Source organism: Peromyscus californicus, unplaced genomic scaffold, assembly GCF_007827085.1.
Source record: "Peromyscus californicus insignis strain IS unplaced genomic scaffold, ASM782708v3 Scaffold_12__1_contigs__length_115047231, whole genome shotgun sequence".
Classification (NCBI taxonomy): domain Eukaryota; kingdom Metazoa; phylum Chordata; class Mammalia; order Rodentia; family Cricetidae; genus Peromyscus; species Peromyscus californicus.
This window is the reverse complement of record NW_026294413.1, coordinates 50,966,537-50,992,069: the sequence shown is the minus strand read 5'-3', so window position 1 is coordinate 50,992,069 and position 25,533 is coordinate 50,966,537. Positions and strand designations below refer to the sequence as shown.

Below are 25,533 nucleotides of genomic sequence, written 5' to 3'. Positions count from 1 at the left end.
CTCCTGAGTTCTTAGGATGCTCTCCAGGCTGCGTGGAGGCTTCCAGGGGGGTTGGCTGTGTCTCAGGGGCTTTAAAAGGGAAAGGATCTGAGAAGCCTGGGTGCTTGAGGATATCTTAAAGTTAGGGCCAGAGACCTAGTATAGGATCTGATGCAAAGCTTACTGTGCTTGACAATTTTTCCAAGTCATATTTCAGCTTGCAAGATTCCAGTAGAAACAGTTTTCCTACATTTCTCATTTAGCCCCAACTACTAAACATACATCTAATGAAATTTCTGAAACAGGCTTTATTAGCAAAAGTTGTGGTCATTTGAATGTTGGGAACCAAGACTTGTTGGTTATGATGCAAATACAAAGTAATTTGGAGACAGTGAATGAATGAAGGTGGACACCAAGATTCATGCACACACATGCATAACTGCTCCCTGAACTCTAATTCTGTTTTTCAGCTACGCACACAAGGGAAGGCTGCACTTTGCCTTTGCTTTCTGTAGATGATCTTTGCTGAATACATCCCTTAATCGGTCTTTGAAATTCTCCCCAGCAAAGTAGTAAAGAAAGGGATTGAAGCAGCTATTGGTGGCAGCCAAGGCCAGTGTGATGACCATGGCCTTGTGTAACTTGTCTCCACATGAATCTGCATTCCATGTGACCAAGTGAAGGGTCCGCAATGCATGGTAAGGCAGGAAACAGAGGAGGAAGATGATCATGGCAATGATGATGGTGATCAACGCCTTCCTGTGAGAAGCCCGAAGACCCGATTCTGGAATCTCCACTTTTAACAAGACCCGGATGATCAGTAGGTAGCAGATGGTGAGTATGACAAATGGAAGCAGGAAGCCAGCAACTAATGCAATGTGGTTCATGATCAGTAGCTTACTAAACTTTTGGGGATTCAGCTCCAGGCAGGATATAACGTTGTTCTTCTTCTTCTCATAGCCATTATTCAGAAGCATCACTGAGGAAGCCATGATAAAAACCCATATGATCCCACAGAGGACCCAGGCACTCTTGACGCTGGTGACATGGAGCAATTGGAAGGGGTGGACAGTGGCCAGGAAACGCACAACACTCAGCACAGTTAGGAAATAAATGCTAGTGTACATGTTGACATATAAGGAATAAGACATAATTCTGCAGGCCACATCCCCAAATATCCAATTGGACCCTCTGATATAATAGTCAGCCCTAAAGGGCAGGGTGCTTATGAACAGGAAATCTGAAATGGCCAGGTTGAGCATGAAAACATTCACAGATGTGGACTTCTTGTAAGTATGCAGGAAGACATATATGGAAAAGCCATTTCCCAAGGCTCCCCAGACAAATATTATCAGGTATATGACGGGGTAAAATTCCTTCTTGAAGTTTTCTATGGTGCAGTTCCTGTCACTATCGTTGCTGAGGGCCTTAGTTGGTTCCATTTCTGATATGGAGTTGGATAGAGGAAAGGACATGCGTTTTCTCTCTATAGTGGGTTAAAAAGAAATAAACACAAAAATTACTTTGTTCAACTCCATTTTTCTTCCTAATCATTGGTCAAACATTTGCAGCATTCATTTTCTCTTGGAGAGAAGCAGATTCCTCTGACGCCCTCTTCTGATTTCTGCAGGCATCAGGCATACTCACGGTGGACCTACAGGCATGCAGGCAAAACAGCCATATCATAAAATAAAGATATACAAGTCTTTTTTTTTTTTTAAAGAAAATGGCTAAGTACAGTTCTCCAAGGAGGAAGTGATAAGTGAAAAGGTAACCTTAGAATATCAGGAGAAAGAAAGGCCGTGATGAGCAAAGAATGCACGGACAGCAGCTTCCTTCCTTTTTCAAGTTTAAGCTACATTTGATGCTTGAAACAAAAACCATAACACTGTCTGATACGGTTTTATATGGATGTAGAAGAGTTATTGGTTAGTGTATTCTACAGGAAGGGAAATAAAGATATATGAAGGGGGTTGAGATTCTCTACCCATCTGAACTGGCAGCATTATGCTAAGAGATTGTGATAAGAGTATTTACATGATGTAATAGCATAAACTAAAAAAACTATACAGAAATATATACTAAGACTCTAAAGATGAATTAAAATGAAACTTTAAAGGGTTCAGGTAACCAATGTGAAGGCAGGAAAAGAAAATAAGTAATATAAACAGAAAAAACAGGCATTCATAACCCCAGTATATTGATAGGTACACTATATCAATGGTCTAAATACACAAATAAAAAGATGGATTGGAAGATTGAAATGTGAAAACAAAAGACCTATCTAGATGCTGCCATCAAGAAACTCACCTCAGATAGTAATATTGACAGGTAGAAAGAAAAAGGAAACAAAAATAAGTTACTCAAATCAGAAATGGCTCCAGATTTAAGAGGAAAAAAATTACCAGAAAACAGAAAATAAAGGAATATTCCATACTGGAAAAATAACTTCTCCACTGTGAAGACACACAAGTTCTAATGGAGTGCACCAAGGCACAGAACTATAAATATGTGAAGCAAAACCAACAGAATTGGGGGGGGGGGATCCACAGTTACACTAGTGACCTTAAGACCCTCCCCCAATCCCCCAAACTCTGATAGAAAGCAAGTAGGCAAATAAAACTGAGAAACTAAAAGCATCTAAGCCAAGAGATGGAACTAGCGTCTACAGAACAGTTCATTCAACAGGAGCAAAATATACTCTCTCCTCAAGGACCCACAGAACGTGTGCAGCATCCCCACAATTGCCCTCCCTACCGTCACATCTTTGTTTTGTGACCCACTGATTTTAACCAGGATCTTTGTGTGACCACTAGTTTGAAACAATCCATTGACACCTGATGGCTGCGCAGCTGAAGACCGCAGTCTACCTCACCTCTAAAATCCATCGTCAGACCATTATTCAGCAGAGAGAGGTAGGGCCATGAGCCCCTATAGAATCTATGGCTGGCTGTTGGCAAAGCCAGTCTCATGTAGGCCCCATGCAGCCAATCACAGCTGCTGTGAGCTGAGGTTTCCAGTGGCTTTGTCGTGACCAGAAGACAGTACTTTGTAGCCCTTCCTCTTTTCTTCCTACTTTTACATTGCCCCATCCCCTGCCTTCCCTCCTCTCCCAACTCCCCTCCGAGCTTCCAGGAATGCTTCTGGGGATGCTCCAATATCCTATTTGGGGCTGGGCACTCAGCTGTCACCTCTTCTCAGCACCTTGGATAGCCATGGATCCCTGTCTTTACCGCAGAGAGAAGCTTCTCTGTGTAAGGATGAGATTAGCATCTCTCTGTCTAGCTCAGGTAGCTGGTAGAGTAGCAGAAATGTGCCAAACATTTAAAAAATGCCAGTTACTTGAATGTATGTGTACATCTAGATATACAAACATAAAGGCATATTAATAAAGGATCTGTTGTATATTGTTACACAAACAAAACAAGTAGAATTGGGTCTTTATGTAAAAATAATTCTTATTTTATGCCCACAAGTAATTTTTGTCAATAAAATATTGTTATTTTTGTCTTCTTTAGTATGCTTTTAAGTCATTTTTAGAAAGATCCCTTGCTTTCCCAAAAATCAAAGTTAAGCTCCTAGCAACTATTGTGAATTGTGATTTTACAATGTTGCCAATAATTGTTTCTTGACTCTAGATAGGTAGGACTTACATCTTGTCTCTTGAGCAACTATTCTTGACTCTTACTTTCCCAAATTCAGGCCCCCAAACCAGAATAAGAAGGCCATCATATGTCTTTTCGAGCTCCAACTGTCTTCAGGTTGCTCCAAGTAGCCTCTAATAGATGGTCGCCTTCGTCCTGTGACAAGAAAGACAACATGGATAGTCAGGTTCTAAATAGTCTTTGAATTTTAAGTAATTTAAAACTACTATGAGCTCTCTTTTGCCTATTGAACTTAGTCATAAAAAGCTGATAAATGAAAAATGAAAGTTGACTTTTTCTCATAATCAACTATATATAAGTAAAATATGTTAATAAAAATATATTTCAAAGGTCATACTGTTGTCTTAGGTTTTGAAAAGCATGCTTATTGGGTGGAGAACAAGTTCACATGGCCCCAACCCCTAGCTAAGAGTTATTGGCAGTTGACAGACTGAAGGAAGGGGGCTAAGTTTTCTTCCTAGGCTCCTCCTAAGTTGCCAAAGCTCCAACAAACGGCCTTACATGCCATGTGAACTCTTTCTTACTTGGACCAAGGAACTCCCACAAACATTCAGGGTGAGGATTCTTTAAATAACACATACCTAGTATTTGGCCACAAGTGCCATATTCATTGAGTAACATGATGCAAGGTTAAACTATTGAAGTCTTTCGGCTGGGTTTGTTTCTCATGGTTCCCCTGAAGTCTTTTCCCTGGAGGTTCATGAGTGTTTCTCTAATGTCATTTCCAAAAGACCAGATGTCTAGCATGCAAATTACACAGAAGCTGCCCTGGGGAGTCTTTTGAGGGCACCAGTTTCCCATAGTCCTTCATTGGGGAATAAAAGAATAGAACCCAGGATGGGAAGCAAACCCTAAGTAAGACTTGGACCTTCCTGAATTAGAAAGACAAAAGTAAGCTACTCATGACTTAGCGGGTTATAAAGAAAATGAAAGGTATGAAGTTGGGAGGGAGATGAGGAGCTTCTGGGAGGAGCTGGGGAGGAGTATGGAGTGGATATGATCAACATACATTATATATGTTTACAAAATCCTCAAAGAATAGATAATTAAAATTAAATACTAAAAAATTAGTAGAAGCATGTTCATGCTTAACAACAAACTTATTGTAACAGTTATGTGCCAAGAGATTTTTTTTTTTTTTGAAGAGTCTAGGCTCACAACATCACTTTTCTTTTCAGTCATGAAAAGTCTGAACAAGCCAACAAGGGTGTCAACTAAACTACAAGAGAAACACTAGAGACCTGTTATATATTTTGGTCTTTCCTTAGTGGCCCCTGTGTGCCTGTCTTGGCTAAAAGTCCTGTCTGCTGCAGCAGGGCTTTTAGAAGCCTTAAGCCAACCCAACTGAGTTAGCTCTAGGACCCCCAACTAAACTTAGTAATTTCCCTGCTGCTTTTATTGGTGGGGGAGGGGAACTCAGTCACCCCTCCTTTGCCACTTTCTTGACTTCCCCATGCATTGCTGTAACACTCTATGATCATGCACCCTCATGCTTAGAAAAACATGTCCATGATTGAGTACCTCTATTAGGAAATCACCATATACTCTACAGAACTTCTAATTTCTCAGATACTCCTGGCTTAATTTTGTGTGTGTAACTGGTTCATAAGTAAAAAAGGAAAGCTAGAAATTGCTAAGATTATATTGTCACTGACTTGAATTTACTCTTGGAATATAAATTTCTTCTAGAAACAAAATGTTTGGATGGCTGAATAAATTGGCCTCAGCTAGACCTGCCAGCTGAGAAAAGATAAAAGATATTTATGCTGATATAAAGTATATGAATTTTGATGAATCTATAATTTCAAAATGTTTAGAAATGAGATCCTTTAGGCTAAAATGGGCCATATATCTTATCCCAGATTTGGAAGGCTAAACTGGAATAATTTCAAGTTTGAGGTCAACATGAGCTACATAGTAAGATACTAGAAAAGGGTGGAGGAGAGGGGGGACAGGAGGGGAAGGAGGCTCTCTGGACACTCTAAGAACCTCTATAAAACAGTAAATGAATTGAAGAGCCATGAGGTAATTTGCTATTATCGAAGGGGCTATAATAAAAGTTACATTTGGCAAAACTGATTCCGGATACTCCTACCAGAGCAGTTAGCAGTGATGTTAAGCCAGGATTGACGGGTAGTTTAAAGGCTTGCCAAAAATACCCCCATGCATGCCCTAATTACAGCAACACCTCCCTCTGTGGACAGTCATAAGAGCAGACTGTGGAAAGCCAGAGCCTTGAGATCTTCTGAGCATCTACCCCCTAAAGGTCTGTGGAGTTACTCTGGTCTTTTGTTTCTATCCAGGTGTATAAAGCCTTGTCTTCACTGGAGAGTTCTGGCTGTAACAATGCAGAGGAGGGAATGGGGGTGGGGGGAGGTCATGAGTAGCTTACTTTTGTCTTCCCAATTCAGGAAGATCTAAGTCTTCTTTTCAGCTGAAGAGACACATCCTTCCCTGGTACGACTGTTAAAGAACAACATAGTTTTGTCTGCTACATAGAAACTTCTTTGTTGTCGTCATCATCCACAAACATCAGCAAAGGTAATGAGAACCAAGGGAATTCTAAAACCCTCAACCTGGTAGTGGTAGTGGTACACACCTTTAATCCCAGCACTCGAGATGGACCTCTGTGAGTTTGAGGCCAGCCTGGTCTACTGAGCTAGTTACAGGACAGCCAGGGGCTATACAGAGAAATCTTGTTTCAAAAAACAAAAAACAAATAAAACAAAAAACAAAAAGAGGGCTGGACTTGTAGCTCAATGGTAGAGTGCCTGCCTACCATGCAGGATATCTTGTGTTTGATTCCCCAGTACGGTAAAAGGAAAAAAAAAAAGAAAGAAAAACTAAAACTCTCAACCTGCAGCTGTCTCCTACTGAAGTGGTTTTAACAAAAATGGCCTCCATAGGCCTATAGTGTATTAGGAGGTTTGTCTTTGTTGGAGGAGGTGTGTCACTGGGGGTGGGGTGGGCTTGGAAGGCTCAGAAGCTTAAGCCAGGCCCAGTGGCTCACTCTCTCTTCCTACTGCCTGCCTACCCGGATATAGACCTCTCAGCCCCTCTCCAGCACCATGTTGGCTACACACTGCCATGCTTCCTACCGTGATGACAATATAAACCTCTGAACTGAAAGCCAGCCCCAGTTAAATGTTTTCCTTTAAAAGAATTGCCATGGTCATGGTGTCTCTTCACAGCACTTGACAACTGACTAAGACACCTGCTATCCCAGGAACCTTCTCCTGGAGAGGTAACTAATCACCTCCCTCTGAGTTCTTAAGAGGGGCTTACTTGGGAGTTGCTTCCAATCCTGGGTTTTTTTTTTTTTCTTTTATTCTCCAATGAAGGACTACAGGAAACTGGTTCCTTCAAAAGACTCCCCAGGGCAGCTTCTGTGTAATTTGCATGCTAGACATCTGGTCTTTTGGAAATGACATTAGAGAAACACTCATGAACCTCCAGGGAAAAGACTTCAGGGGAAACCATGAGAAACAAACCCAGCCGAAAGACTTCCATAGTTTAACCTTGCATCGTGTTACTCAACGAAAATGGCACTTGTAGTCAAATACTAGGTATGTGTTATTTAAAGAATCCTCACCCTGAATGTTTGTGGGAGTTCCTTGGTTGCTGAGTTTCAGAAGTGGGCAGCCTCTGTTGTAAGCTGTGGGACAGCCACTGATTGTAGGAATAGGTAGATTCACACAAGACATTAACAAAACACGTGTTCTGATCTCCATCAGTCACTCCATGACCGACCTGTCCATTATTGCCTTGTGGCCACCTCTATTATCAGATTCAATATCCCTTCTCTCCCTCTCTCATTCTGAGCCAATTTCGGTCTTTTGTTGCTCAGGGGAAAGAAAGCTAATTTCTTTGTAATTTTTTTTTAAACATAGACCATAAATACTGTTCTGAATTTAACTGATTGCTCACAAAGCTAAATAACTCTCAGGAGAAGGAGCATTCCAAAAAATAAATGTTCTTTCCATATACCACTGATGCTTAAGTTTCCATTGCATAATTAATTACAGACATCAGTCTTTTAGTTTTTAAAATTACATTTATTTATTGTATGTGTGTGCAAGTGTGCAGTCACAAATGAGGCATGTACAAGTGCTTACACACACACTCACACACAGAGATGTCATACTGTGTGTGCAAATCAGAGGACATTTTGAGGGACTTTGCTCTTCTACAGTGTGGGTCCTGGGGATTGAACTCAGGTCCTCAGACTTGGCTTCAAGTGCTTTTACCAACTGAGCCATATTACCAGCCACAGACACCATCTTATAAACATCATACATTGACTTCTCATCAACAACACACATCTGCCAAAGTCTTTACACCATATCAGAAGAACCTAATCTTTAGAAATAAGAACAAGCCGGGCGGTGGTGGCGTATGCCTTTAATCCCAGCACTCGGGAGGCAGAGGCAGGCAGATCTTTGTGAGTTCAAGGCCAGCCTGGTCTACAGAGCGAGATCCAGGAAAGGCGCAAAGCTACAGAGAGAAACCCTGTCTCAAAAAACCAAAAAAAAAAAAAAAAAAAAAAAAAAAAGAAAGAAATGAGAACAAAAAAATTCATCCTCTACCAGGTTAAAAAAAATAGTCATTTCATTTCAACAATTACCCCCACAAAGCTCATTCCTGTCATAATCAATGACTGTTAAATGCCCCTAATAATACAGTCTTCCCCATAGGGACAGTCAATTGACACACAAGAACTTGTCCTGTGAGTTAGAGAAGTTCAGATGTTCTAACTACCATCCCTTCTGTGAAATTCTATCCCCAAAGGATTCAGAGAAACCTCAAAAAAAAAAAAGCAAACACAGGATACTTGAACAAACCACTGGAGGAAGACCCAGACCCTCAATATTATTATGATATGAGTAGCAGTGAGTACAGCCAGCATGACAGAATTAGGATGATCATCTAAAGTTTGTGTCTGACCCCAGAAAAAGGCATATTGTTTATATTCTTCTTTTAAATTTGATTTGAAGCAGGGCTGTCACAAGTAATCACATTAACCTTAGCGTTTTCTTAATTAGAGTAAAATTTTCTGGCTGCACCTGCATAAATACCTCAGAGCAGTCCCTGGGTGTGAAAAGTCCCACTGGACGACTAGGAAGAAAACACACACACACACACACACACACACACACACACACACACACACGCACACACACACACATGGACTTAAGGACTGTATACTCATTGTCTGGGTACTAGTTTTCCTGTTTCCAGAATCTATTATAGAACCAATGACCGCGTTTATTTCTGCCAACTCTTGTCTCCTTTTAACTCCATTCCCAAATGACCTCACAGCAGCACAGAGCCTGTAACAATTCCTTTCTAACGCTTTCTTCCGGAGACACTCATCTTCCAGTTGTTTAAATGTCAGATCTTGAAGATGGAAGCACCCCTCCCACAATTAAGAGATTCACAAAGTAGAAATAAAAAGATTTTCTTACTTACAGGTCCTGGCAGGTACAGAGCTTGCCAGGAAGCTACACACACACACAAGTCAGAAGGTACAGGTAGGGAGAGAGACAGGAACTCACGGAGGAATGACTTTATTGGGGCCAGGCTTCCCATTGCAGAGCTATGGGAAGCAGACACAAGATCCAGAAGTAGCACTATATATCTTCACAGTGCGTGTGGAGCACAGTGGCCAGTGAGGACAGCCAAGGAGGGTGGATTAGCTATTCAACAGAAAGCTATCACGAGGAAGTGGGAGGATATGAACACCATGTGGACTGCAGGCATCTGGATCAATCACCCTGAGGATCTCTGGGTGAGGGGCTAGAACCAGAAGCCTGCAAGAGTGACTGAGTCCTGATTCTGGCATGAAAAAATTAAATATGTGCATTTATTTTTATTAGTTTAATTATTGGGGGGGGGGGATAATAGGTGTGTGCACATGAGCACCCAAAGAGCGCAGAGGTATCAGGTCACCTGAAGCTGGAGTTACTAGCAGTCTGAAGTTACCCAACATGGATGCTAGGAACCTAGCTCTGATTCTCTACAAAAACAGTATGTACTCTCAACCATCTCTCTAGCCCTTCCAATTGAATTTAAAATATATGCTTAGGCAACATAAAATTATAAGAATCCAGCACACCAATAATGTGCACTCTCCCTCAATACAAATCCACTGACCCCGCTTTGTTCAATTACAGGCATTTTCATAATGACTTTTGACTGGATGACATTATCAGAGTCCACATAATAATCCAAAGAATAAGAAACAGACAGGAAAGCACAAGTTCAAGCTACTCAGAGATATAGAAACTAATTTCAGATGCAGCAGGAATGCTCTCCAATTTTCCTTCAGACACTCATGTAAAAATATGACTCACAGAAATAGTTGGTTTATTATTTTTTAAAAGCACATGATATTCTTGGAATAAATTATCTTTATGAAACTCATCACTATGTGCAATGAATAAACACAAATAAAATAATTTAAGTCCTAAGAAAACTATCTGGTATGAATATATTGTGTTAGTTAGGGTTACTATTGCTGTGAAGAGACACCAATACCATGGCAACTCTTATAAAGGAAAATATTTAATTGGGGTGGCTTGATTACAGTTCAGAGGTTCAGTCCATTATCATCATGATGGAACATGGCGGCATGCAGGCAGACATGGTGCTGGAGAAGGAGTTGAGAGTCCTGCATCTTTCAGGCAACAAGAAGTGGTCTGTAACACTAGGAGCAGTTTGAGCACAGGAGACCTCAGAGTCCACCCACACCGTGACACACTTCCAACAAGGTCACACCTCCTAATAGTGCCACTCCCTATGAGCTTATGGGGGCCAATTACATTTAAACTACCATAAATATAATGTAAAACAAATTGTTTTTGTTTGTTTGTTTCTGAACTTCCCAAAGTACTTTTGACAGAACATGAATCCCATGAGATCCTTTGTTAAAGGAAAGGCCATGGTCAAATCAGTCTGAGAAATATAGCAATCTCTAGTCACCCTTTCTTTTGGGAATTCATGATGCTCCACAGGATCCTGTAAAAGCAGAAGCCTGGTTTAAGCAGAGTTTCTCTCCTTCCATTTTGTTTTGTTTTTTCCTATGAAATATTTTTTGGAACATTGACACATTCTGCTGTCCCACATAACTGCTTACATTCTTGTGCAACTTATCTACATCATGACTTTGATAGAAGAGGAAGGGCGTACCACCCGGTGGTGAGACCAACCAATAAGAAAAGTAGGGAGCAGGGTCTAAGTGTTTCTAAGCACTCACTATCAGGTAAATTAGCATTTCTAAGCCTTGATACTGTGCTGGCTTCCTAGTGTTATCTTAGCAATGTACCATAAGCTTGGTGTCTCAAAACACTGGAACTTTATTCTTATTCTCTTATAGTCCTGGGCTACATGTCTGTACTCAAGTTGTCAACAGGGCTGTGCTTTCTTCAAATACTGGAAGGAGGAATCCTTTTTAATTTAATTTAATTTATTTATTTATTTTGCTATCTAGCCTCTGGTAGATACCAGCAGTCTTTGGCAATCTTTGCTTCACAGATATGTCATTCCAATCTGTGTGATCGGAGGGAGTTGTTTGTTGTTGTTGTTTTCCTGTATCTTCAGATCATCCCTCTATTGGTGTCTGTCTCTTTGACTCTTCTCTTCTTTGAGAGGCCTTGGTCATATTGAGCTCACTTCACCTTGTATTAGATTACCTTGTCCTAACTTACATTGCCAACAGTTCTATCTCCAAATAAGGTTGCATTTATAGATAAACGGAGTTGAATATGTATGTGCGCTGCTATGCAGGGCCTAATTCCCCCCACAACAGGGATCTATACTGTCTACCACATGAAATGAGTGTAAGGAACATATAAGAGACAGAGGAATGTGCTGCAGATGACTCTTGGCCCTGGGTGAAGGGCTCCCTCGCTGCTCCACCCTCATAAACGAATGCAGAAATGAACTAGCTTCAATCCCTGTCATCTCAATGGTTGCATGGACGAATTGTTCCACTTTCACATTAGTTTGAGGTGTTGAGAGTAGATTCTCCTTGGTGTCTTTTAGAAAGGTGTACTCCACGGAAACACTGATTACTCTCAGGTTATTCTAATAAGTTTACAGGGGAAATGCTCAAAAACACTCCCTCCCTTTACCTCAAGTCTATTCCTTCTAACCCTCCTATGCTGATATTGGAGCCAGGACTCTGTTAGAGTCAAAAGGAAAGCTAATACCTAAGAGACCAGAGAAAGGTCTAAGAAGGTAGAGACAGATTTGCATGCAATCAAGTCCTTAAACTCCTTTACAAAAAGACCTCATTCCATCTAATGTGCCACGGAGCTAGTAAGTATGAGGAGTTAGGTTAGGCCTAACAGCCCTGGCCTCTTTACTCATAGAAGTGTGACTGGGCTTCAAGGATACAATCAATTACAGGTGCTTCAGGAAAGTACTTATCATCAGCATGACATGGGAGCCAGAAAATATGACCATATGCAAAAGATCATCAAAAAAGATGGATCTACCAAGGAACAGAGAGGAACAGAGATTCACCTTGACCCTGGCCACAGGGACTCCTTGAACATTCAGGAAAAAATGCAGAGACCACAAAGCAGACTTAGCACCAGACCACAGTGGAAACAGAGGACTCTGGAGCTAGGAAGAGGTCTGGTCAGTGCAGACATGCCATGAGTGCTAAAGAGTATGCATGCAGACCAAGCCTAAGACACAGAAACTCTGACCCGCAGTGAATATGGAGGACCATAGCCACTGGTGAATTAGGGAACAGATCTCAAGAAGAAGAAAGAAGGTTGCTTTTAGAACCGTGGAGGGCACAGTGTCCTTGTACTCACAGATCAGCACTTAGGGGAACCAGGAATACTAAATATTTAAGCTCATCGGAGGAGATGTATATCTGTTTTCCACCCAGAAGGCTGGGAATGGATGTAGTTAATAGCCAGGTGATCGAAGCTATCTGTAGGGCCAAGCCACACCTGAATCTCCCCAGACTGTTATGTTTATACCAGACTCTTCCTCCCTAGTCCTTCATCTAGAGTATTGTTTCTCAGTCAATAGAACCCATTCTTGGGGGAGATGTCACATGTGCTTTATAGCTTGGTGCCCTCTGCACTATCTGTATGACCGAGATCACACCAGATCCTCCCCTAGGCCCTTCAGTTACAGAACCCATGTTTATGGAAGAGGTCACATGTACTTTGCTAAAGATTTTCAGTGCAGTCATGCCTCGAGCTTTATCGTGCATGCAGAATTGAGATCATTGTTACCAGGAAATCTTTTTTCCAAACGTGTACTGTACTTAAACGTTTGCTGTCTGGTGTCAGACTCTGGAAGTATGAACTGGCACTGGTTACTAAGCCATGTTCAACCGGATTTTCTTCTTGCCTCATGTGGATTGTTGCTCTGCCATTGTGATGTCTGCGGGGACCCCCACATAGAACCAGGGAACAAGACAGGATCAAATCAACACCAAGGGTACCACTGAGTGCCACGGCTGCTTTGATTCATCTGCCCAAATTGGGTGGGTTTAGAACACCACATTGCAATAGCCTTTCACTACGCTGGTAATAAAAATAAAGAGAAGAAAAAATGGGCGTGGGAGGATCTGCCTGACAGATGTGACCGTAAAATAATCATTGCCATCATCATCATCATCATCATCATCATCATCATCATCATCATCTGCTGCAGCAGCCAGTCCAGTGAAATGACAGGAAGCTGAGAAACATATGAAGAGATAAATGGAAGAGAAATTGGGTAATCATTTGGCAACATAATTTCCACTGTCTCACGTGGGGTAGAGGAGGGAGAGCGGGCCCAACTTACACTACTGAGAGATGAGCTCAGAACTAAGACAGAATGAAGCTGGCCCCCACAGCCCTGCTGGCAATAAAACAACAAAGAGAAACTGGACATGACAGCAGCAGATGGAGACGCCATATATGGGTCAGGAAAACAAGCAGGCATGGTGGGTGGTCAGTTAAACATTGAGGGGGTGGGTAACTTACAGAGTTGTGGAGAATGTGCACACAGTCCTAGCAAAGCTGCAACTGCTCAAAGGCTCATGGAAGTTGCTTTTATTTATACTTAGAAAATCAGATTCTAAGTAGTAAGTATTGTGAACTGAAATGTCCAGAAAAACAAAAACAAAAACAAAAAACCACAGGGCCTGTTAAAGAGTCTACTCAGATAATGGGCTGCAGTGTTTGTGAGGAACTGGAACATCACAGATCGAGAGTCAAGATTATCTGGGGCTGTCTTTACTCCCCTTAATATCCATTAACCGTTCACCTCTGGGTCTGACCTAATATCTTTTTGAGGATCAGGTAAAACTTTCTGGAATGCATTAACTTAGCAGCCCACTACTTTCCACCACCCCAGACTCTAAGAATGCCATCAGACAGCATCTGAAGCCTACGGCAGAGATTTCCCCCACGTTGCTGTATCTAACTACAAATTTGGGATATCCCTTGAATTATGACTTCCCTTCTCTACCTACACAAATTTCATGAAACAATTTCCTTGTTGGAATATGAACCTATGTTCTTGGGCCAGGATCATCCAAATTTACCTCAAAAGACACATTGTTTCTCTAAGGTGAGATCTGTGGATTTTGTCAGCAATTTAAGAAAATTTTATTTTGATGCATTATGACTGGAATATGGAGAAGTTTGGAGCTTTGGCTTAGAAAGGCCATGGGGTGCTAGAAGCAGAGCTTAGAGGTCCATGCAGGTGGAAGTTTAGAAGACAGCGGTGTTTGGAGACATATAGACAGCAGAAGCCTAGCTCATGAGAGTTCAGAGGGGAGCAAGGGCTGTATCAGGACCTGGACCAGGCGCCTCGTGATACTTTGGCTAAGAAGCGTTGAGTTAAAGGTGATGGACTGATTATTTATTTTGCAGAGGAGATTCAAGATGGTAGAGCATTCAGACTGGTGCTGAAGACAGAGCTGAAACTAACAGGGAAATCAGTATGGTCAGAGAAGTGTCCTGCATTGCACTGGGACAGCAGAAAGTGTTTCCTCAGAGTCAGTGCGCGCGTGCGCGCATGCGTGCATGTGGGCCCCGGCCAGTGGGGTGTCAACGGGGCAACCCACCTGGGGAGAGAATGAGAGGGACGGGGAGACACGAAAGGACGACAGCAAGACAGTGTGTTCTGATCAAGCTGCAAATTTTATTCTCCTCAGCAAGTCTTATATAGCATGAGAGGGGGAAGGACGGAGGGAAGGGGTGCACGGTGTGCCCTATGTGCAGGTGAAGTGGGGCGTGCAGGTGAAGGACTACATGCAAGTCATGAGGCTGCTAGGTGGTAAGGTCACTGGTCAGGGCCCATTGTTCTGTTGCTATGCTACCTGACCTGCCTGACCTGTTCTTTATCTTTGGGGGCATCTGGTTTAGGGCAGGGGCCTGTCTCTGGCCTAGCTAGTACTTTTCCATGGTCCATGTTTGGTCCCTGACACGTGTGTGTGTGTGTGTGTGTGTGTGTGTGTGTGTGTGTGTGTGTGTGTGTGCATGTGTGTGTGTGCATGTTTGTGTGCATCTGCGTGTGTGCATGTGTGTGTGTGTGTGTATGCACACATCTATATGATACAAACATTTTTAAGGTAATTTTTTTGACTGATTACAGACTCTTGAAAAAAAAAAGTCAAGGTCTTTTTTTGACCAATCCAAAATAGACACAACTCTAAAACTTACTTGCCTCTAAAAAAGGAAAATTGTTATTTTAAAACCTGCTCAGTCTTCTTAAAGGCTTACAAAAAAACGACATACAGTTTACAGATAATCCCAATAAGAATTAGATCATTTCTCTTTTACAATGAATTTTGGAAAATAATTTATCTCTGCCCCTTCAGCTCCTTCAGCTTTAAAGAGGGGTAAAATAATTTGGGCTGTACTAATTAAATGATCCTCGTGCTTACTTCTAAGGCAAACAGGACACTCAAAAGTAAGGAGGAACTTTTAAAGGGCAGAGACAGAAATGTCTGACTTTCATTCATTGCCTTATAGACCTAATTTTTTTAAAATCCTCTTTAGGAAAAGCAATTTCTAGGTACCTGTTACAATAAGATTCACATTTTTAACACATGGTTAACTTAAATTTGTTAAATGGTAGAGCTGGGCTGATTCTCCATTTACAATAAGAAAGTTTTCTTAAATATTGATCCTCTCTTGGTGATATGTATAGGAAAACTGGATTAGAGAACATGGATTTTATGTTTTATCTTTTTACCAAATGAGCAGTTAAAACCTGATGGTGAGACTGAATTAAAAGCCAGATCTGCTCTAGTAAAGGCTTCACATTTCTTCTCTTTCTTCACTGGCTGTACTTGCAGTGGAGAAATCCTATTAAAAAATTGGTACTACCCGTGGCATTCTTGCTAAGTTAAATAATAATTATAAAAGTAATTTAGTACAGATAGTAACATCTGTTTTTAAAATGTATCCTACTGTAGAAACTGTTCCCTGTGTCATGGTCATCAGCTCTACGGGTTGGCAGAGAAGCAAACAAATGTCACGGACCATCAAAATTGACTAAGGCTTAAGCTTCCTTGACCGGAGACATTCCCATCAGTTCTTCTAAATCTATGGCTTGCATTTTGGGGAAGCCTTGATTATCTCCTTATAAAATAAATATGGATGTCTTATTAAAATGGACAGAGGAGGGCTTGGAGAGCTGGCTCAGCAGTTAAGAACACTTGCTACTCTTGCAGGCGACACCTACATGGTTAATTCACAACCATCTATAACTCCAGTTCCAGGGGATCCAAAGCCCTCTTCTGGGTACACACCAGTTCACAGACATATAAACATGTAGGCAAAACACTCATATACATAAAATGAGAAATTTCTACACACATACACCCAAAAAAGACAAAGGACTGCCTAAGCCTTCTCAGCTAAAGAGTGACATTACACACGCTCATGAGGGACTTTTAAATGTGATGTTTACAGATTCAGCTTTGGTCACACCCATTACAGAGTCTTCACATGGTGAGCTCCCAGGGCACAAAGAACTAGAAGAACGACAACCAAATGCAGATGGTTTCATCAACTGGAAAAGGGACTAATTAAAGACTCAGTTCAGCATGAAGGGAAAGGCCTTAGGAGGTGCTTCTAACCACTCCCTGCTTTAAAGAACTTCAGAAGACAAATGCTTGGATTGATACTTCTCATCTCCCACTTAGTGATGTCAACGAACACAGCACACAGACCTCAGAAAAACTAGATGATACTGATCTCAACGACATCAACAGTGCAACACTCCAGTTAATGAAATGTACGACCCCTTTAACTCAGGTTCACTAGCTCTTACTTTTATGTTTTGAATCGTTTTATATTTAGATATTTTTAAGTCATTTAAGATATCTGGAACTTTCCTTGGTATATTCCTAAGTGATAGGAACAATGCTAACCTTGGTCTTAGTGAAGCTATAAATAAGCATAATACTTTTTTTTTCTTTTTCTGTTTTTTCAAGATAGGGTTTCTGTGTGTCGCCCTGGCTGTTCAGGAACTCACTCTGTAGACCAGGCTGGCCTCAAACTCACAGAGATCCACCTGCCTCTGCCTCTCAAGTGCTGGAATTAAAGGTGTGTACATTTTTATTAATCATGTTTTTGCTGTAACTAATTGCTTACCTAGACCACCTACTTTACCTAAATCTTCATATTTTAAAAGTTTTTTTTTTCCACTGCTTTTGTTAAGGAAGTCTCTCACAAGCTATTGAAAATGTGACTGCAGTAAGCGGAACAGCTCATCCTTGGTTCTGCAAATGCTGTGAAGGATTTTCTGCTGACAGAGGCTGAATCACGGAGGGCAGACCAGATCCTCTTTCTCAAGATACCTAGACATAATCTCAAGGCACCAAATGACTAACAGGAAGGTAGCTGATACACACATGTTCAGCAGAGGCAAGATTCATGAGATTTTTATCAAATTGCTCAAAACATTTTAGTATTTGAAACTGAGAAATAATTTCTGGAAATTGTCCATTTCCTATTTGTGAGCCACAGTTGACCACAAATAACTTAAATGGTGGATAAGGAAAGATTTCCACACATTTTCCCTGAAATTCAGTAGGGCAAGTCTGGCTCCAGGCCCTTCCACACATCACACCGCCCATGGAAGGAACAGCCTCCCATGCACTGCCTAGGCAATTCTGCCAGGCTCCTGTTGGAGAGATCTTGTTTAATGCCGTCATTAACCAATGGATGTCACCATACCACATCCTTAGAGTGTGTGTGTACCACACAGCAGTGGGATTTGATGGTCCAGGTGAACCTGTCGTCCTCTTAGTTCTCTCCTCCTCCCTTACATCTGTCTATTAGCTGTGAGGTTGACTCCTCTGTGGTAAGAGGCTTTTGTTTTGATAACACCCTGCAGTTCCTAACTCTCCTCATAATTTTCTTTTTTAACTTTATCCCCAAACTTCAGAACCTAACTGGATCTTACCTCCCACAGCTACTGCACACTGAGGAACCTCCCAATTTTCAGTTCTTACAAACACTTTTCTCCTTGCTACGAGCAAATAATGACTGGCAAAAAGCAACCTAGAGTGGGTAGCTGTTCTGTCTATGACCTTGAAGCACAGCCCCTAGAGATACAGCAGGTAGAACTACTCTACCTGCCTATGACCTTGAAGTGCATGTCCCTGGGGCGTGACCTGGAAGACCCTCAAGACCTGGGATGCTTGTAGGCATCCCTCTCTCTCCTCCTGCTTTTGGATGCTGAGTCGAACCAGGCCAAAGAACAGCATGGACCATAGCTCGGCTTTCCAAGACCCTACGATAAATATCTCATGCTGCAGTGAGTTTTATCCCCTAATAAATTCCTTGCCCTTTAAGCAGACTCCATGGCTTTCTCACCATAGCAACCTAAGGATGGGAGGGTTTATTTGGAGCCACGATTTAAAGGTATACAGTCCATCACAGCCAGGAAGGCATGGCAGCGGGAGTACAAGGTGGCAGGTCACATTCAATCCAGTCAGGAAGCAGAGAGCAGACCAGAAGTAAAGCCCAAATGAAACTTCAATGTCTGTCACCAGTGATCCAACTGCTTTAGCAAGACTCTAGCCACCAAAGTGTCTATGACCCTCCTGAGCAGCACCACTAGCAGAAACCAAGTGTAAGCGCATGAGCCCACAGAGGACGTTTTTATATTGAACCTACAACTGGAATGTTCACAGGAGAAGGTTTTGGGGTCACAGAGTCAAAGCTGCATCATACTAGCTGAGGCACCTCGAACAAGTAGTTTTTCTTTTCTGGGCCTCAGTGTCTGTATCTGCAAACGCCATAGTGGATGCAGCTAGCAGGGCGGGTGGGGTGGGGGGATTCCGTGGTATTCACTACTATTATTCAATTTCAAATGTATGACTTAGGAAAAGTGTTCAGGGACTCAAACAGGTGTGAACCAGAGAGGGCTGCAAGCAAAGCAAGAACATACCCCACAACCACCACTATCTGGGGGTCAGGGGCACATTGACTACTGTCAAATTGCATGGCTACACATTAACCAAGCCTCAGTCCCCCTAGCCAGAGAAAATGTGACCAATGTCACAAGGCCTAAGTCATGTACGCTCCACTTCCATGATTATTAGGGTAACATTCACTAAACCTGCTTCCTTGAAATGTAAGACCTCCTCTCTCCTCTGCAGCTTTTAAGAGTAGACACCTTGCTTTGTTGGGCAGAACTGAAGCTATGGACATCAGAATCCCACCATCCTTCCTCCTTCAGCATTACTGAATTAAGCTGGCTAGCTCAAAACTCTCTCCCATCCCCTTCCCCAAGTCTAACGTTAAGGAGGCACATTTTTCTCAGACATTGGTACAGCTGTGAAAGCAAAGACAGACAGATGATGTAATGATTTTGAAACTGTGAAAGCTGTGTTCCCTGTTTCCCTCCGCAGCACCAGAGAGACAGAGAAGAAAGCACAAACTCGGGATCTGAATTCTGTCCTTTCACTTACTAGCTCTATGACCCAGGGGAGGTCGTTTTATCTCTTACTTCAGTTTCTTATCAATGAAATGGGAGTGATGGTAATAATGCATACTTCATGGATTTGCTGGAAGGATACATATGAATGACACTTAGGCCAGAGCCTGTGTCATAGAAAACACCAGAAAGAATATGTCTGCTGTCGTTGCACAGGCTCCCCAAAGTAGTTCCCTGTTATGCAGAGAGAATGAGGCCTTCCTTCAGGGTAGAAAATTCCACAAGCACATTCGTTTCTCCAAATTCTAGACAGCAGAGTGCTGAACTAATAACTAATATGCCCTCAAAACATATTCATTTCTCCAAATTCTAGAAAACAGAGTGCTGAACTAATAACTAATATGCCCTCAAAACAAGGATGTGGCATTGAGACTCTTCCTAAGTCTAAGCTGCAAAGGTAGAGCTGAGCTGCAGAAGCCACTGAACTCATCTTGTGTTGGGCCCTGACCAGTTCCCTTCCTCCTAAACAGCTTACAGGAGGTTCCTTGTTTGTGTATCTTGCATATTGGTGTAAACAGCTAAGATGCAAGAATGTAAAACATCTGCAGCGAACTTCTGCCCTCCCGGGTTCTCCCACTGTGTTGTAAGCCTGTATTTAAGGCCTCTTCCCTCCTTCAAAAAATGGCATTCTACTGAGACAAATGACCCACTGTCTTGTCTCTGTTTTAATCCTCAGCCCCTCTCTCAGACATGAACGGGTGGTAGCAAGGGCGCTACAGTCTTGGAAATGCAAAGCTTCATAGACCCTTCAGATTGTTTTTTTTTCCCCAAAGGGTTGAAGCAAATTAAGTTATTGGAGACAAAAAAAAAAATGAACACACACACACACACACACAGATAAAAATAACTGTGATTGTGACAGCTTCTAAATGAGGAACTGGGCTCCCAGAGTCTGTTGGAAGGAACGAACACCCTGGCTCCATTTCTACTGTACTCAGCACCCTGGAGGATTTTGATGTCCTCCTCCTTCCATCTGTGATTCCTAGAGTGCCTCAAAGACTCCCAAAGCTGAAGCCACTCCATGGGCCACCAGACTAATGACTCTTTGCTTGCCAACTGCCATTTATGTGTAGTCAATATCTGGGTCTGCTGGGGAAAAGCTTGCTGGCAGCTCCATTGGAAGCCAGAACTCATTAAACAAGCATGCATGGCCCTGGCAGCCCTGCGAGGAGGTAGGTAGTTCTCCATGTCACATTCTCTACTTCAGAGATTGTCAGTGGCTTTGGAGGGCCTTCTGGTGCAATGCTCAGGCCTGAAGGTCCCCTCAGGAGCCTGTGGAGTTTATGCCTCATTTTTGTCTTCTTCTGGGGACAGCCACCAGTTCATTCCTCACCGGAAGCCTCAGGATCATCAGGTCCTCTCCTCTTGGATGCCAAGCCAAGGGTCTACTGACTCACCCTTGCGCTCAACAGAGAAATTTGGGGTGTTATTCAAGAGGTATCACAGGTTCCTTGTGTGGCTTTGACGCTCCTGAGCAGTCTCCAAATCCATTCTGGTTTCCATTAGGGACTGCTCTGAGGGAATGGAGAATCCTTGAGGGCCCCGTGGCAGAGTGGCTTTAACACATAATTGCTCCAACAGGCCAAAGTCCCTGTGTGGCTCCAAATGCACCAAGAAATTTCTTTCTTATAATTGCCTCATCTAACTGTTTACTCTGTAAGTAAAATTTCCATCCACCTTTCTCAAGAAAGGGTTCCTCAGGATTGGTGGGAAATATTAGATCATCTGACCTTCTTTCTGATCAAATTCCAAAATGATAATGCTCTAAGAAAATTCAGAAAAACCCAAAATAACTTCCAAATTTCACTATCTTTCATATATTAGTTCTAATGACCAGGCACGTCAAATTGCATGAAATTATGTTTCCTACTTCAAACTGCTGTGGGATGTTTTGTATGTTAAATGTGTTGCTCTGGTTGGTTAATAAATAAAACACTGATTGGCCAGTAGCCAGGCAGGAAGTATAGGCGGGATAAGGAGAGAGGAGAATTCTGGGAAGTGGAAGGCTGAGGCAGAGAGATGCTGCCAGCCGCTGCCATGACAAGCAAGATGTAAGGAAGGCCACGAGCCATGTGGCAACTTATAGACTAATAGACATGGGTTAATTTAAGATAGAAGAACTAGATAGCAAGAAGTCTGCCACAGCCATACAGTTTGTAAGTAATGTAAGTCTCTGTGTGTTTACTTGGTTGGGTCTAAGCGGCTGCGGGCCTGGCGGGTGAGAGAGATTTGTCCTGACCGCGGGTCAGGCAGGACCAGGAAAACTCTAGCAGCATCATACAGTTTCTAAAAGTCATAGCAGTTGGGTGGCTAACATCAGTGATTTCTTCCAGCTACTGACCTAGATGTGCCTTTCCGCTTCTGTCTGCCTCTCCCTGCCTTTCTCTGACCCTTGAGAACTGAGAACACATAGGTGTCACCAGGTCCTTCCTCGCCTAAGCCATGGCCTTCTTGAAACTACAACTGTTAGGCACAGGGTGTGTGCAGGACATAGACACGTACACACCACTGTGTCCGTCTTCCACTAAAGGAGAACGTAGTCACAGAACACGCACAGGACATCCTCTACTACATAAAATGCAGAAACAGACAGAAGAGACACCCTACATATAATGCAGATACAGACAGCAGAAGAGACACCCCAAAGAGATGCATATTGCCAGAGCCACATTTAGGGCAAAGATCCAAAAGTGGAGCCTTTGAGACGCCCAGCAGGTCAAGGCACTTGCAGCCAAGCCTGAGGACTTTGGCTGGACCTACCATGTGGAAGAAGAAAACCAACTCCCACCTGTTGTCCCCTGGCTTTTGTGCACATTCTGTGGCACACACAGACACACATAGACACATAAACAAAATAAATGTAAAAAAAAAATCTAAATGTTAAAAAACCTGCATGAGTGGAAAAATACAGTTAGAATATATGTACCCCAAATGTGAGATCCCATAATCACCCTTGCACCTTGTATTGATACTTTAGCAATAGCTGCTCTTACAGAAGGGGAGTAGATTCAGAAGGGAGTGGAGATAGGGAGGAATGGGGAGGATGAGAAGGAGGGGAAACCATAATCAGGATGTATTGTAGGAGAAAATAATCCATTTTCAATAAAAGGGAAAAATAGCTGCTCTTTTTGTTTCTTTTGCAGAATACACACACACACACACACACACACACACACACACACACACACACACACACTCGTTGACATCATGTTTGGTCAGTTTGTACATTTTAAGTGATTTCTCAAAAGTCTTCCTGCACACAGAAGTACCTATCAATTGCAGACACATTTTCAGATAACTACTCCCTTAAAACTAAGGTTTTGTTACAATTTCAGTCATTTGTGTGTTATTCTCAGGGATGAATGCTCCCAAATTATTACTAATCTGCAGGAAGATAGCAGGTATTAAAGCCTTACAGAAGGTCCATATCCATAAATGCGAAGGACACCCTGACTCCAAGAACGATGATAGTATTGTCTCCTTCAGCTCACCTCTCTCTCTGCTAAATCCCCGTGCTCCTTTCTCTGCTACTTGCAAAGCTAACTTTCTGCCATGTGCATCCTAACCACTAACATTCAAGCAGCACATTAAATAGATACATCAATGCACAGAAAACACATGTAGAAAGTTCTGGCCTCCTTGAGCTAAGACTTAATTTTGTAAAGCTTTTTTTTTTTTTTGGTTTTTTTGAGACAGGGTTTCTCTGTGTAGCTTTGCGCCTTTCCTGGATCTCACTCTGTAGACCAGGCTGGCCTCGAACTCACAGAGATCTGCCTGGCTCTGTCTCCCGAGTGCTGGGATTAAAGGCGTGCGCCACCACCGCCCGGCGCATTTTTTTTTTTAACTAAGTGTTGCCTTCTGTATAATTCTCATAGCTTTCATTACCTTTGGTTAATATCATGAGTCCGCGATATCTATTAAATCAATAGATTTAATTATATTTAAAAAAAAACTCAACTTCGGGGCTGGTGAAATGGCTCAGAGATAAAGGCACTTGCCATGCAAACCTGACGACCAGGTTTGATCCCCAGAACTCATGTAACATTAAAAGAAGAGAACAGACCCCACAAAGTTGTCTTCTGGCCCCCACACATTCGCCATGACATGTGCATGCCCCTGCCAAGACACATATCACACACACACACACACACACACACACACACACACACACACACACAGATGATAATACTACATTGTAGAAACCTCAACTTTCTTGTTGTCTAATCCACTTCATCGGTGTATTAAGGGAGACTGTAGTTAATCACTATTACCTGGTGTCTAAGTAAGGCTGCTCACTTGCCTCAGTTAGTCTGCATTGAGTCTCCCTTCCTGAGTGCTCTAACTGCTCATCTAAAGGCAGAAGATTGGCAAACACTCTCTAAGGGAATGCTATGGTATACAGACTAGTTAACTGCTTAACTGGAGGGGGAAGAGAGCTGGAGGAGAGGAGAAGATGGAGGAGGAGGAAGAGGAGAAGGGAGAGCAGGGGAAGGGAAGGGAAGGGAAGGGAAGGGAAGGGAAGGGAAGGGAAGGGAAGGGAAGGGAAGGGAAGGGAAGGGAAGGGAAGGGAAGGGAAGGGAAGGGGGAAGGAGGGGAGAAAAGGAAAGGAAACTCTCTTCTGAGTATGTACTTGGAGTTCCACCTCACAACCTAGTTATCGTTTACCCAATCTTCAATTCCTGTCTAAATATCATTCCTTCTGCACAACATACACACAGAGACAGAGACCGGAGACGGAGAGAGAATCCTCTAAACCCACAGGTCTTGACTGCCTGTACCCCAGAGATTTCAGGTCTTTGCAGTTATCCCAAAGCGTCACAGCAGCCTCGATTCTATGCTATCACCAGGATGCCTACTGCAGTCCCTCTGTAGGCCTAGCACGTGTGACACACAAATGTGCTGAGATAAATGACCGCTGAGTCATTACTTCCTCATTTCATGTCTCTCAATAAATATCTGGGGAGAAGGGGGGATGTCAAGTTTTTTTGGGGGGGAGAGGGGTTGTTGCTATTTTGTTTGATTGTTTTGCAATTAAATGCTGTTAGTGTTTTTTCTTATAAAAATTTTTTTCTCTAAAATTCAGATCAAAGATCTGTGAATAGGATGCAAGACAGGAGGGCTGGAATCTGACTCACTGGTAGAATACTAGCCTAGCATGTATGAGGTCATGAGTTCAATTCCCAGCACTATCAAAGGGGAAGAAAGATGCTAAGGTCAAGGACAATGAGGCAGGGCCCAATACAAAGGTTCTGATTTCAACATCTAGGAAATGATGCTGCTACACACCCAGGACAGCAAATTATCTTTCTGATTCTGTGCCAGCAAGATCCCTGACAGAGATCTGTGCCCGTTCAACGTAAGCCATTTCCAAATCTTAGCATCTGCCAAGCAGCACAGTTCCTATCAAGGCAGGAAGTAAGCTTACGGTGAAGAAACAGTTTCAATCCGATGGAAGTTTTCCTTTAGATAGTGTCAAATAGTAGATTTTCTCCATGGATTAGTTAATAGAAGTCAGTAAATAGAAGTTATCAGTAATGAGTATAAGCTGTGACTGTAGTCCACAGCCATTGGTGAGTTACTTTATTTATACCTTCTCATTTTTCTCAATGGAGTCCATATAATGCCAAGACTCTGTCTTCAGACTCTTCATGCAGTACAGTGGACAAAGACACTCATAAATGCTTCCTATACAAGGAGGGAGGTAGTCCATGCATGAGCAATGCATGCATACAGTACAGTGGACAAAGACACTCATAAATGCTTCCTACACAAGGAGGGAGGTAGTCCATGCATGAGCAATGCATGCATACAGTACAGTGGATTTCAAAAGGCTCTCTGGCAAAAATTATCTTCCTTTGTGTTATCCAGCTTGCTGTTGCATTAGCCTAAGCTCTGAGTGGCTGCATAATCC

General features: G+C 42.4%; 1 protein-coding gene across 2 annotated transcripts in view; it reads right to left on the bottom strand.

Moving 5' to 3' along the window:
* Positions 1-267: 267 nt before the first annotated feature.
* Positions 268-25,533, bottom strand: part of Cysltr2 (cysteinyl leukotriene receptor 2) — a 28,072-nt gene continuing 2,806 nt past the window's right edge. Inside the window, exons 2-4 of one of the 2 annotated variants that reach the window (XM_052732782.1) lie at positions 6,037-6,107; positions 3,633-3,779; positions 268-1,465 (exon numbers count right to left, since the gene is read on the bottom strand). In XM_052732782.1, the coding sequence (XP_052588742.1) occupies positions 450-1,454 (1,005 nt within the window). In that variant the 5' untranslated portion in view covers positions 1,455-1,465; positions 3,633-3,779; positions 6,037-6,107 and the 3' untranslated portion in view covers positions 268-449. The remainder of the gene's footprint in view (positions 1,466-3,632; positions 3,780-6,036; positions 6,108-25,533) is intronic. The other variant, XM_052732781.1, reaches the window with a different exon arrangement.